At 36.3% G+C, this 14,338-nt stretch overlaps 2 protein-coding genes across 2 annotated transcripts in view; both read right to left on the bottom strand.

The window, feature by feature from the left end:
- LOC126805111 (annexin Gh1-like) overlaps window positions 1–14,338 on the bottom strand; it is a 96,628-nt gene that overhangs the window by 65,276 nt on the left and 17,014 nt on the right. The gene's annotated exons all lie outside the window — the stretch shown is intronic.
- LOC126805105 (probable mitochondrial adenine nucleotide transporter BTL3) lies at window positions 456–3,674 on the bottom strand. Its single transcript, XM_050532208.1, has 4 exons — window positions 2,970–3,674; window positions 2,280–2,583; window positions 952–1,419; window positions 456–745 (listed from the first exon to the last, which is right to left on the bottom strand). The coding sequence occupies exons 1-4, from the start codon at window positions 3,383–3,385 to the stop codon at window positions 671–673; spliced, it is 1,263 nt and encodes a 420-aa protein (XP_050388165.1). The 5' UTR covers window positions 3,386–3,674; the 3' UTR covers window positions 456–670.

Genomic DNA, 14,338 nt, shown 5'->3' with positions numbered 1-14,338 from the left:
TTGCTGGCGATTTATTTAGTTTACTTTGTTACCTATCGGATTTTGTGGAATTTCGTACTCAAATTTAGAGTTGTTCCCAGTTCCGACAATGTAGTGTGTTTGATCTACCAAACAAGTTTCTGTGCATCAGGAGGGAGGAGTCTTGTGTTCACAGAACCTGTAAATGCAATTAGTAACAACATCAAGGTAATCAGAGCCGTAAAAGCCGGTATGTCTTGGTTTTCTTCTACCCTTTTCTTCGGGTGGCTTAGTGAAATTTTTATCCTCTTTTGTGAAAGCTTCATTAAGAACAAGCAGCACAGAGCCACAGATTAGTACCACTCATCCTTGGAAGCACTTCCATTGCAGAAAAACATCATCTATACAAATGTAACTGCGTTTGTAAATTTGTGTAATGTTTGAACTGTGTAAATGATCACCTTTGTCGATAATTTAGGAAACCCAAAGATACTGCATCATATAAGGTTGCTGATGCATTGAAATTCACTTGGACCGTTTAACTGCTCAATTGCCAGTGGAATAAACATTACAAAAAGGCTGTAATTTATGCGTCAGTTCGTGTATGGCTGGAATCCAGTTCCTTCTCCAATCACACAAATTGTTAATGTAGAACATTCCAAGGGACTTTCGAAAAACGAAAAATTTGGTACGTGATGAGGACTGAAAAGTACTATGAAGACTCTACTTTGAGAAGAATCTTCATGAACTCGTACACAAAATAACTGATGGCAGCAGACGGTAAGACCTGAAAGTCGAGATGATAAATCATGTCAAGTTCTATATGAAGGATAATGTTATGGGGAAAACAAGAACCTAGTCCCAGTGCCATAAGTAAGAGAACGTGTTAAGAAGATTTCTATGCATGAGTTCTTCTGCCATAGCTAAGGGTTTTTAACTAACAATCATTAAACTAGCATAATCGATTTTAACAGAATCATCAAAGTAACAAACCTGTAACAAGCTGGGTGTCAATCCGGCATAAAGAGCAGGAACACCTCCTTGCTCAACAATTTTCGCAAAAGTTGCAACTGCACTTAACTTATTTGCCCGAACTTGCATTTGAAGTTGCCTCCTCACAACTTCAAAAGGATATGTAGCAGCTTCAGCGCAACAACCAGCAATGGCCCCATACAATAATGTTCTAAAAGTACCCAACTCCATTTGTTCCAGAGCATTCAGTTTTTCCCCTTCTTGTTTCATGTGTCGTAGTCTTTCCCTGCCTTCGGGTGAATGCAGATAAGCTGTTTTTAGTATATCATAAACGCCGTAGAAAACTGCACCTGAAGGTGCCATACTGACAATAGAGGGTAGTAAGCCCTTGTAAAGAGAAAAGAATCCTTCAGTTTGGACCATGTGGCTAAAAACACCAATTACACCACCCAATGCTTCTCCACCAGGCGCTACCATCTTTGTCCTGATCTGAAATTATTAAAAGTTTGAATGAGACTTCCATTGCAATCTCACAATAATAACTGCTATAAGAAGCCCTAACAAATGGCATGTTCAAGTTATTTTAGAAAAAACGGTAACCAGCTAGCTTAAGCAAAGTGAGGCAACCACATTGTTTTCATATAGAACAAATAAATTTCTTTCAAGGGCCCTGTTAAGCGAGACATGTCCTGAGCTCGCCCCATGCCTATACCAGTTAATCTATACAGACTCTAAACTAGAAGCAGGAAAGTCATTCTTTTATTTATTATTCCCTCTTCAAGAAAATGTGAATACTAGGTTAAACTAGTTGAAATCTGATTAAATAATGCCAGGAAAACCACTGTAAGCACAAGAGCTGTAGAAAACCTACTTCAGCCAAATGTTGAACCTCATGTTCCACAAAAAAAAAACTCCTAGTAGCTTTCTATCATGCCTCCATGGTTTGGACACTTGTCACATTTGGAAAAGCAATTGCAGTAGAAGAGTTCAAATTCACACTACATACTTCCATCCAAGTCTTAATAGTACGGTCCTAATTGGCTAAGAAAATGCTTTTCATCAACATTCCATGACCAGCACGTATCCTGCAACTCGGTGCAAACACAAAAGGCAGCAAGCTTGAGCTCAATAACAAATCAATTTTGCAGAAGTGGCTCTCTAGTCTCTACTTACTAGCTGAATGGCCCAGAAAAGAACCCCCCCCCCCCCAAAAAAAAAACATCTCTTATTAAATTACTTCAAATAAACTAAGATAACACTAGTATGTTTATGACATAAATTCAAAATGACATAAATTCAAAATGACATTATTCAAATGGATGAATCAAAAGTTGTGGGTTGAGGCATACAGTGTCCATGGGCAAGCAGAGCAAGGTAGCTGTAATTCCAGCTGCAGCACCAGCAACAAACCTCTCAAAATTCGTGGTTTCCTCATTCCCAGACAACTTCACCAGGTGGTTTCTATACGTGTCATACGCATAAAAATTGATAGCCTTAAAGGGTGCAGTTCGAAGAATATTAACAAAATTCCCTTTCCAAAATCCCTTCAGCCCTTGAGACTCTGCTATCGTCTTGATGAGCACAAACAAGTTCTTCTGTTCACCACGAACTATGTACTCCAGCTTTAGCCTCTCAAGAGGAGCAACAAACGTTCTAAACACAACCATAGAAAATACCAAGACTCAGAATGATAATGTACAAATAGTCAATTCGAGCTAAAACAAATAATTCAAAATCACAATCACAATCACATAGTCCCTTTTCAGTTTCCTTCATCAAACAGAACAAAAAGGAAAACCTCATTTGGGTCCAATATTAGGGATCAAACCAAACATAAACTTTGACTTATACTGCATGATCATATATATATAGCCAAATACTCATCTGGGTCAGCTCAACAATATGAAAAACTCAACACTCATATTTCTATTTCTTTCCAAGATTCAATCTTTCTATTCCTAATGCAAGACACAAGCAAATAAAAATAACCATTCACCAAAAAATGAAAACTTTACAAATCAAAGCTTTAAAGCTCAAACCTTGAAACCATGGCAGCAACAGCTCCAGACCAGAGATGCTTGGTGGTATTCATAGCACCTGATCCCTTCTCCTTCTCCTTCTCCTTCTCCACACTCTCACTCCTCTCCTTCTCAAACACAACTTCTCCCTCCGACGAACTTTTATTCCCGTTTTGCCCCAGGACATCTCCCGATTCTTTAACATACCCCTCGTTCCCATCCGACAAGCTCACCGACAAGAACACCCCTCCTCGGCGGTCCCCAAAACGCACCGTTTTGCTGAAACACCGACCCGAACGGGACTTGGCCGGAATCAAGGAAAGAAAGTTCGGGGCGATGGTGTCATCAGGGTGGAGGAACAACCCGCCGCGGAGGGAGAGGTGGGAGTCGAGATCGGACGGCGGGGATTCGATCAGGCGAGAAAGGTTGAAGTGCATTGCTGAAACGGCGGCGTAGCGTGGTGGAGAGAATGGAAGTGAGCGACATCTAAGGCCTAAGGGTGGTTATGAAGAGGAAGGGAGGAAGGAGAAGCTTGAAGAAGACGATGGAATGGTATAAGAATATTGTTATTATTGTGGGGAGAATGTTAGCGAGTTGGGGATGAGAGGGACGTGTGGGAAGGTGGGTTGGCTTTGTTTCCATCGCCGTCAGGTGGATTTAGTTTTCATCGTCGATGGAAGGTTTGAGCTTGGCGGCTTCTGGTTCTAGTTGAAGGGTTGCGGCTTTTTTAAGTTTGGGTTTAGATTAAGACAAGTGAAACTGTGTTGTGTTGGGGTCTTATGTTATGTGCTAGTTGTTGCTTCCCAGGTGTTTTTTACAGCGTTGACACTGGTGACGTACATAAAACTAGTCCCATTACCAGGGATCAAAATCTCACTGTAGAGTGGATCATTTGTAGTTCATTAAAAATAATAATAAACATACCTATGAAGAGTATGATTATGAGTGACTTGAAATCAAATGGAAAGATGACGGACTAAAATACAATGGGGAATACGATAGGGATATAAGATATAGAGGAGACTTGTAATGAAAATATGACATTAAAGTGATTGGTGTGTTGAGTGAAGTATGACATTAAAGTGACTTCTCATAAACTCATACTTGTAATGAAGTATGCACTGTTCTAAAAAGCGGCCGCCTAAATCGCCTAGGTGCTACGAGATTAGTCACCGTTAAGATTTTTGGCTTAACGGTCTTAGACGGCTTTAAGCAGTCTTAGGTTGTCAAAAATCAGTTGACTAAAAAAAACTAAAAGAATTTGAGATTTAGTATTGCATTTATTTTATGATTTATCTTTTGTCCTAATATTTTTGTATGGATTTTACATTTAATTTATTGTGAATTTAGATCATTTTTAAAATTAATATTAAGCAGTATTATATATTTTTAATCATAAAAATAAATAAATATATAATAATTTGAAACCACTTATGCGCTAGAAGATGGTTGCCAACCTGCACACCACCTATCGCTTTTTCGAACCTTGGAAGTATGACATTATGGTACCCAATGTGGTTGTTTTGCATTAATACGTCTCTAGCTCTACGAGCTTGTAAAGTACACACACAATAAGAGTCGGTGATGAATCACGGAGAAGAAACAATCACCCAAGTGCGTTAATTTTTTTTTTCATTTGAACAATTAAGAGTGTCAGTGGTAAAGGAAATCATTGGGTTATACGAAAGACTTTGCTTCCTATAATGAGTAGTTAAATTATAGATGCAGATGAAGACAAAGTAAACCAGAAGAGTGGCGAATCGAGCTCTCATTCATTTGATATCAAACTCGACTTGATAGAAGAAGCAAGAACTCAATTTTTGTTTTTGTTTTCCAATGATTATGTAGTATTGGTAGATTTTGGGGCTGTGAAAATACCTAGGAGCGTACAAGCAGCACTTTGAAACACAAATCAAATACAAATGTATAAGTGAATGCAAGAATTGAGCTATAGTGCAAAAACCTATTTGAGGGAAAAAGACATTGTGATTTATAAATGAATTTAATCTCAAATCTTTTACAATCACACTTGTCTAGTTATGTACCAAAACCAGAAGATTTCACAAAGTAGCACTATATAACTGCTACTGTTCTAGACACCTTAGTTCTATACCACAACTAAGACTAAGAACAACTTACTCTAACACAGTAGGATTTATTGAGCAACTCTTTATCAGAGTTACAACCTCTTTAAGAGAACAAGAACTCTTTGTCACAGTCTTGATCTCTACACAGGTTTACTCTTCACGTTTTTTACTGATGTTACAATATTCTAAGCTTATGTGTTCTTTACAAATCACACAAGCACACTAGATGCAAGATGAGTTTGTTCTATACTTCTTAACACTCTAGGATGTACATGGCTTAATTAGTTCCTGCACAAAAGATCAAACACAGATATATATACTTGAACAAAGAGAAAGAACTAGCAGCTATTAACTACTAAGGAAGCCTATGTATCTGTTGCCAAGATTAAGGCAGAAGAGCAGGGGACATGTTTACAGAAAAGAAGAAAAAAGTATTTGTAGAAGCAGAAGAGCAAGGAACATGTTTCCAGAAAGAAAGAAAAAACAAAATTCCATTATCAAACTGAACCAAATTAGGATAGTGCCACATATCCTTGAATCTCGAACTTCCCCACAATTATAGGCTCCCCCATAAACGATAACCACTAACAACTTGATCACATAGATAATTTTCCAAAACCGTTTCATTATTAGACATTATCATTTTTGAAATAATTTTTTTTTACCAAGAATGGACATGGTTAGACAAGAGACAGAAATATTTCACAAAGTTTAAGTTTTGCACAGTTCCTTAGTTGACTAGGAAAGCCAATACCTTCAGGATGTCTTGTATTGTGGCACAATGGTTTGAATTGACACATTTTTACTTGTTTCAGAATACATAGATAAGGAGAGTTGTAAATAGTAAGCTTCAGTAAACTTAGACCAGCTGTTATAGATTTAAACATTTTTTTAGATATTTGAACCAGAGATGTCTAAAATTGATAGTATTATGAGCCCTCGAAACTGATAGTACTATGAGCCCTTAGTTCATATCCAATAAGATTACTATTGCCACAATTTCGTACGCCAACCAATTGCCTACATCTTCTTCTTTGTCATCTGCGTCGTTGAGTAGATTTTTAAGCAGGGTTTCCCATTATGGTGCGTAAACCTGATAAAGTCGGTAGTGCTACAAATGATTGCGTATCCGGCAACTATCTGTTCCTCCAATCTATAATTCTATATGATAGATCCATTCCTCTTCCCCCTTTTTTTTGTCATTCCCTTACTTTCAGGATGTTTGTTATGGTTTAGAAATTTTGGAATGTGGAGATATTTAGATGTGGTTTTATGATGCTGTGCTTTCAAGAGACGGATTTGGTTGAAGTTCAAATTTAGTGACGTCTCTGTGCCACATATGAAAGACGATTATGAGTCATTCCTCTCATGGCGAATCTACATCATGGTTGAAACTTGTTCGTTAATCTGAATTCGTCTGTGTCGTATTTATTTGTTTGTTGAAACAGAAGTTGTATCATTCGTTTCAAATTATCTTCTTAAATCATATGATGTAATGCATGGCATAGTGTTTTGTAGGTTAATTATAGGGTAAGTTCTTTTTATGGTATTTGAGGTATGAGTGTATGACTAGTTTGACACTTTGATACCTAATATTTTTAAAAAGACAGTTTAGTGCTTGAAGTTAGATTTGACAGGACACTTTGATACTTATATTGACTAAATAAGAGGGTAAAATGGACATTAAATTATATATTTACAAAAATATATAAAAATATGAGTTTTATGTGTTCATTATCCTCAAATCATAATTATTTTATGCGTTTAAGTTAATATTTTTGAGTCATGTTGATAGCACAAGTCAATTTATGCTTATGAAATTCAATCGTCCCACAAAATTACTCCGCGAAACTATATTTAATAAACTAAAAGAATTATCTTAGGTATTTAAATCACAAATTTTAAATTTTCTAAACAAAAATTCAATTTTTCCCCTTCAATTAAAGTTAAAATTATTTTTTCGCAAACAATTCAAAAATGATGAATATCAAGATTAAACCTATGAAATTCTATTAGTATTTTTATTTTGATAAATAATATGTAAATGTAAATTTTATCCTCTACATTTAATAAAAAAAGTCGATATAATTATCAAAATGTCACATAAAAATATAACTTGAGATACGAAAGTGTCTTACTTAAATCATTAAATAGTGTCAAATTGAATATATCTCAGGTAATATAGAGGGAATCTATCCTTAATTATAATTGAATTATTCTGGTTGACATAATATTCCTAATATAGTATTCCATAAGGCTTAAAGTTCCGACCTGCAGCTTGTAGAAACTAAAAAGCTGACATTCTATTCTTGTTTCAGCTGACACTTACTGACCATGGGAAGATCGATGCTTTTTCAGAAGTAAATGTTCTTGCACCAGAGACTGACTACTCCTAGAAATCTCTGTGTGTTAAATGCAACTGAACTACTGAAGATATGTTGAGGCAAATCAGCACACGAGGCATTCTGTTTGCTCATTTATTTAGCCACACCAAGCTGACTGGACTTCAAAGTAGAAGCTATTCTCCTTTCGAATATATGCTTACACAGTGTTGGTTGATTCAGCGATATCTACACGCTCTCTATGTATTTCTCATAGTGGCACTAAGGTTTTGTCCCACCACGTACCTATTCATATCTTCAGGCGTACTTGTGCCATATGAGTGTTAAACAGCGATAAGCGTGGCCCGTTGACCAACTGTACTGATATTGTCTCAACTTAGTCACTTCACAGGTGTTGAGTTTTAATCACAAAAGGTCTCGGTACAATTGGTTATTATCCCCCCACTTATAAGTTTTATTTTCTTTGTCACTTCTTAGATATGTGATCTCTCCTCTCCAACAATAAGGAGACTCTTTAACACGCCCCCTCACGTGCAACCTAATTTTTAGGTCTGCACGTGACAGATTAACATCTCACATATTGAGACGAAATAAACCAAGATCCAGTAACTAACGACACGTGGTAACCATCCAATCGGAAACTCTCTGATGGCATGATAATGGCACCCATCTTGGGCCCATGACAAAGTGGCACCCAACTCGGGTCCACGACAGATTGGAGGCGCGACTGGAGAGGGACCCGCTCTGATACCATGTTAAACAGTGACAAACGTGGCCCGTAGACCAACTGTACTGATATTGTCCCAACTTAGCCACCTCACAGGTGTTGAGTTTTAATCACAAAAGGTCTCGGTACAATTGGTTATTATCCACCCACTTATAAGCTTTATTTTCTTTGTCACTTCTTAGATGTATGATCTCTCCTCTCCAACAATAAGGAGAGTCGTTAATATTTTTTTTGGCTTGAGAGAGCTAGCTCGCGCTGTTTGGTATATATTAAGTTCAGAAAATCATTGAATTAGAGAGTGTATAAACCACAACGTACTCAAACTTTTATCATGATTCGAACAACCCATTTTACCACTTGAGGACATATGTGGTAACTTAGAAACTTTATCGCGGACTTGACCATTTTAAAGACATAAATTACTAACTATATATTCATTTTAATTACAACTTTAAGATAATTGTATGTAATTACGTACGTTCTAGAATTTTCCCGATAGTACTGTATACCGTAACAAGCTAACAGACCATACATTTCGTCTTCCAACCAATTCAACTGTTTTCTACTAATAGGAGCGGAGGATTTGTGGGTAGCAACTGGTTTTGGCTCGACGTCGACGTTTACGACCGAATCTCAGAGAATTGGGTTGGGCTTTCCACTGTGTTGGGGCCGTGACGGGTCATGGGCCTTCCAGAGTTGGGCCTTTGATTTGGTTTTCTAAGGGTCTGTTTTTTTTTTTTGACAATCTGCTTCTCTTTTGTTTGCTTAGCTAGTTTGTTTTCGCTTGTTAGTTTTACTTTTTGTTTTTTGTCTGTGTGATCCGGTGTGGTCACTTCATTGTAGACACACCGCTTATGAGTATGAATATGTTTCATCACCCGAATCTATCACGTGCATTCACCCATTAGGAGACGGAGTTGACTCAAGCTTAGTACCCCAAATTGGGAGCCATGATCTGGTTGGTACTCCGACTCTCGTTTCCATTTATGATGGTTGTAGTCGGATTTTGGGTCTCCACGGTTGGATTACTGTTTTCCAGTCTCATGGTGTGAAGGAGGTTTATAGCTCCATCTTCGTATAAGTGGACGAGAGAAGTTAGGTTACAAATTGGGCTAGTTTTGGCTCCTATATTGTAATGTTCTTCACCCTTGTAACATTTTCTTCTCCATGACTGAAATGCCTTCATTGGATCAAAAAAAAATCAAGCATATTCATCATCACTCCAATTATTTTATATTAAATTCAAAAATTAAACGATCTAAGGCCATTGTAATTCATAGATTGATTGACTACAATTAATTCACTCTAAACTTGACACAATATTCCTCCACTCCATAAGGCTTAAAATTTCCTGCACGTTGCAGGTTTTCAAAAACTGGCATGGTATTGTTGTATTTGACAGTGGTGTTGAAAAAGATAGAACAACAAAAACGAATTGATTACTTAGCATGCGAGGAAGCTTTGTGCAGTTAAAGTTAGGTACATCTTGATAAACCAGTTTCAGGATGCTCTTGATACACATACATGCCATACATATATATATATTGCCATACTCTGCAAAACATCTCATAATTGGATCACTGCATGCATCTGTTATTCTGTTTCTGTCCACTAAACTAAAGTTTCATCCTTTATACATATTGAGCATTATGTTCCATTCCATCATCTTCCTCGCAGTGTACGCAACTTGTTCATGGAATTCGAATATGTACGTACGTTCACTTCTCTAGTTCTCTATATATCATATACGCTTATTTGAGTTATTTCTTACGACATTGCCCATCATATATATGAAAGATTATAAGTGATTCTTAATTACTTCTATTATGGATCTTCGTTACGTATCAATTTATCTTCAATACGGTTCTATTTAAGGGATTGAATAGCTCAAAATATATTAATTGTGCAAGGGCAAGAGCTTCTAAAGATGGAAGATAATTACATCATATATAATCAGCAATCGAGATCCTAGCTGGAGTGCGCATGCAATTTAATTCGACTCTTGTATGATCGATTTCTTTAACTTGCATAAACGTACACATCATTACTTCAATCAGCAACTAGCTAGTTGCATACATATCTATCCAAAGATAGGAAGAAGGGGATGACATTTTTTTGGAGGTATGAGGTAACGGTTTATGTTTTTTATGAACATGGACAAAGCATTTTTTGTTTTTTTAGAAAGATAGGACGAATAAAAAATTTGATTAATTAGCAATTCCAGTTCATTCAGACACAAAATGCATTCATGTCCAGTTGTCGATAACGACCCCAAGTTGGAGCAAAAATGCAAATCTGTTATGGCTAAGATTGAGTCCGTCTATAAAATACGTTCCAAGATTCCAAAACATGCATGGGTTTTGGTTTTGGTGTAGGTTGAAAATACAAGATACAACAATAACGAGTAATAGCAACCGAATATTTAGAATAATTTTACTTTTTTTATTGAATAAACAATATTACAATAATTACGCTATTATCAAAAGTAAAATACTTCTTACTTGATATTTACAATCAAGTATGAAATAACCTCACCAAGATTGTTGCTTCAAGTGTCGATACAACCTCACCAAAATCGTTGTAATCACACGTACATCGACTTCACTAAGCTTGTCGATGTTGCCACTAAAGTCTTCAATAGAGTCACTAAGATCTCCTAGCACTAAGCTCTCATTTCTTGTAAAATTCTTCTCTTGGAATCTTTTGCTTTTTTCTCTCCGTCCGTGTATGTGTGTGCGGCAAATAACCTACTGCCTATCTCTGAATATCTCCCGGCACCACACAACATATATCTCCTTTATACCTCACAGCAATTACCTATTAACCCTAGCACCAATAGGAAATAAGACCATACAACTCTATATCCAAAACCCATAATAATAAGGAATGTATCCTTTAAACAATTTTTTAATCAACTGAATATATATACACATATATATATATATATATATATATATATATATATTAGTCTACCCATAATTAAATTGGTGGAACTACTCTTGCCGTGAGTAATACTAACTTGCCTTGACAGTTTCCTAGTCCAACTAGGAAAGGCCTTCAATGCTCCCTCTTAGTTTGTTCTTCACTCCTTTGGACCTTCATCAATATCATGGAAGCCAATGCATGTGCCTTCATATGTATTGATCTAACATATTTGTCACGTACATATGGGAGCGAGGCTTCCATCACATCTCGATCAAGTTTTCAAATGTTACCCCAGAATTTCAAAACAGCAAGGTAGAGTGGGCAAGTAATCTGATGAAAGTTGGAGGGGCTTAGGAAAGCTTTGTTTTGGTATATAAGCTTGTTCTTGCACCATCAAGACGCACGAGGAATTACTTCATGCAAGGAAAACACTTATAATGTTAACACAACAAATTGAAGTAAAACAAGAGGAAAATGAAAATCCGACAACGTCTAGTTGATGTACAAATTGTAAAGTTAGAAGTCTTAGAAACAACTCATTGCACCGAACCAGACACGTAAAAACTGATATTAATTTTACAAACAACTTAAAAGTATCAGACAATAATTTAGTTTACAAATAACTCACTATTTAATTTGATAAAGCAAATAATGACCAAAATTTACAAATGATGACCAAATGATGACAAGTTGCCACATGTCATAAAATATTTTACTTTTTTACCCATTTTTAACCCATAGTGTTTTTTACTATCAATTGAGAGGTTATCTATTACTATCGTATAAAAACTAACAGGTACTGTCAACTATAAAAACTAACTGCTAATGTCGAGTTAAAAACTAGCTGCTACTGTCGACTTGGAAAACACATGCTACTGTCAACTTGGAATGTACATGCTACTGTCGACTAGGCTGCTACTGTCGACTGAGAAACTAACTGTTGTTGTGGTTTTTTATGAGCAAAATTCAAAATTTCTCAAAACATATGCATTATACTACTTGAATGAAAGCTCATGACATAAGGAACAACTTTATATATTGGCTCACCTCTAAAGTGTCGATGGTTTAGCTGTAAAACTTAAATTTTCCAAAAAAAAAAAACTAAAAAATGATGAGAGAAAAATTGGTTAGATCTAAGAGTGTCATTTGGTAATTTTCACAAAAATAAGGGTATTTTGGATATTTTTGTATTAATTAATTAATCAGTTTTGTTTTACTTATTATTTGGACTTGACTTTATGTCATAATTTATATAAGAAATATGAAAAATGTGTTTTTAGTTAATTCAAATGTGGTCTAATACCACTAAGTAATTTTCTATATTAATTTGTAAGAGTATCCGCTACCTGATTGGACTTAATTTTACGAAAATGTAGTGAAAACTGATGAACATATTTTCACAGCCATTAAGCAATCAAAATTTACTTCTACCATAACGTTTTCGTATACCCTAACAGTCTAACACTTGTGGAAAAACCATCGGTATCAAAGGCAAAGCGAAGTAAGGTCGACATCTTTCTCATGGAGTAAGCTAAACCCGTGAGCTCATGACATGATTCGGGCTGTCCATCTCTTTCGATCTACGTCTCTATGTTTGTTTAGTCTATTTATATTTAGTCACAATCGAAGCTTGGTAGCCTTTTTTTTTGTCTAACGAAGCTATGTAGCCTTAGGTTGAGGTAGGGTAGACATTCAAACATATGAATAGAGCTCTCCTAGAAAATCTAGGTAAAGTCTAAAACCAATGAAGAATCTTGATCGAGAACCCGTGAGTCTCTAGTAAATTGTGCGATTGACTTTTGTCTCAATGATCGTTGTCCATGCCGTGCCATCCAAGCCTTTTCTGTTCCAAACTTTACTGAGCTTTCTTTCTTTCATCACCTTCATCTTCTTCCTCACATGCAAGCTAGCTCTTACGGTGATGAAGCATCGATCGTGACAAAAGCCTCGTACATTTTACAATAATCTCCCACAAGTTTCACCCATATTTCTACTCCTCTTAACTGACCCAACTCTATCCTGCCATCTTCTGCCAAATTCACTCCCACATAATTTTCACATCATATAAGGGAATTTCTCTTTTGGTTGTTCGAGTTTGATTCAATGTGACACTGCTCGATCCACATCGAAGCGCATATACTTCAAGTTTCAGAATTTAGTGTTGAAAAGCTATTCCATTTTGAGAAAATATTCAAGAAAACATAATTAATTTCGTATATGACGTTATATATTGTGATATATAAAGTGGTTATACATTTAGTGTGTGTATAATCAATGCAAGGAAAATATGAACACAGCTCAAACACCTACTAAATCGACTAATAACTAATCGTTTGTGCAGTCGAAGCTTTATCAGATAAGAGAAAAATTTCGAAGGGTGTAAAGGGGTAGTATTGGTGATGATGAGAAAAGATGCAATAGAGAAATGAAGTGGGTCCAGGAGGGCGACGTCATAATCAGTAAGGCGAATCGCGCCATTTATTAAAAAGAAAAAAATTAACAACAAAAGCGCTCCTCCTACTTCTCTCTCTCTCTCTCTCTCTGAAATTGCTGAGACTCTACACGAGCAATGGAACCCAATCTCTCTGCAATGTCTGCTAATCCCTCCAGTGAGGTACTATTTCCTCCCACATTCTCATCTTCTTCTGCATTTCAACTGCTTTTGAACTCGGCACACTCTTGTTTTGAAGCTTTGGCTCAGTCCTCTTCAGTTCTAGTTGCTTCCAGCTTCAAACTCCAATTTATTTCTTCAAATTTGATTAAAAGACAAGTTTTTTGAGGACCCAACAACATAAAGTTTCATTCTTTATTGTTTGGAGAGGAAAATGGTGTCTGGGTCCAAGGCTCAGTCACTGTTTTCAACCCTGTAACTTGAAGCACGAGTACTTGGCTCTGAAATGAATTGGGTTTTCTTGTACTTGCATTACAGTACTGGGTTTTGGAACAAGTTCAATGTTAGAAATGAAGTCCTGGTGGGTGGTTTTGGTTGAGATTTGTATTGTATGTTTATGATGGATAGCTTTGTTTTACTGTTGGTGGGCTGCTGGCATTGTTTATGATCTTCTTCTAGTCAATTTGTTTTTGTGTTGAATGGAAAGAAATATAGTAAGAAATTGATGCTCCTTTCTGATCAAGGTGGCCTATTCATTCTACGAAATTGGGTTCTTGAGCTTGAACTTGGCATGCTTCAATTTCAGGTTTCAGGTCAATGTCGTGTTGGATTCGTTACATGCGATTCTTAGCAGTCTCTCCATATGTTTTAAAAAATGTCTTATGTTCTTGATTGTTTACTTTAGTCGAAATAATTTA

Source organism: Argentina anserina, chromosome 1 (assembly GCF_933775445.1).
Source record: "Argentina anserina chromosome 1, drPotAnse1.1, whole genome shotgun sequence".
NCBI classification, from domain to species: Eukaryota; Viridiplantae; Streptophyta; class Magnoliopsida; order Rosales; family Rosaceae; genus Argentina; species Argentina anserina.
This window is presented reverse-complemented; position numbering and strand designations above follow the sequence as displayed.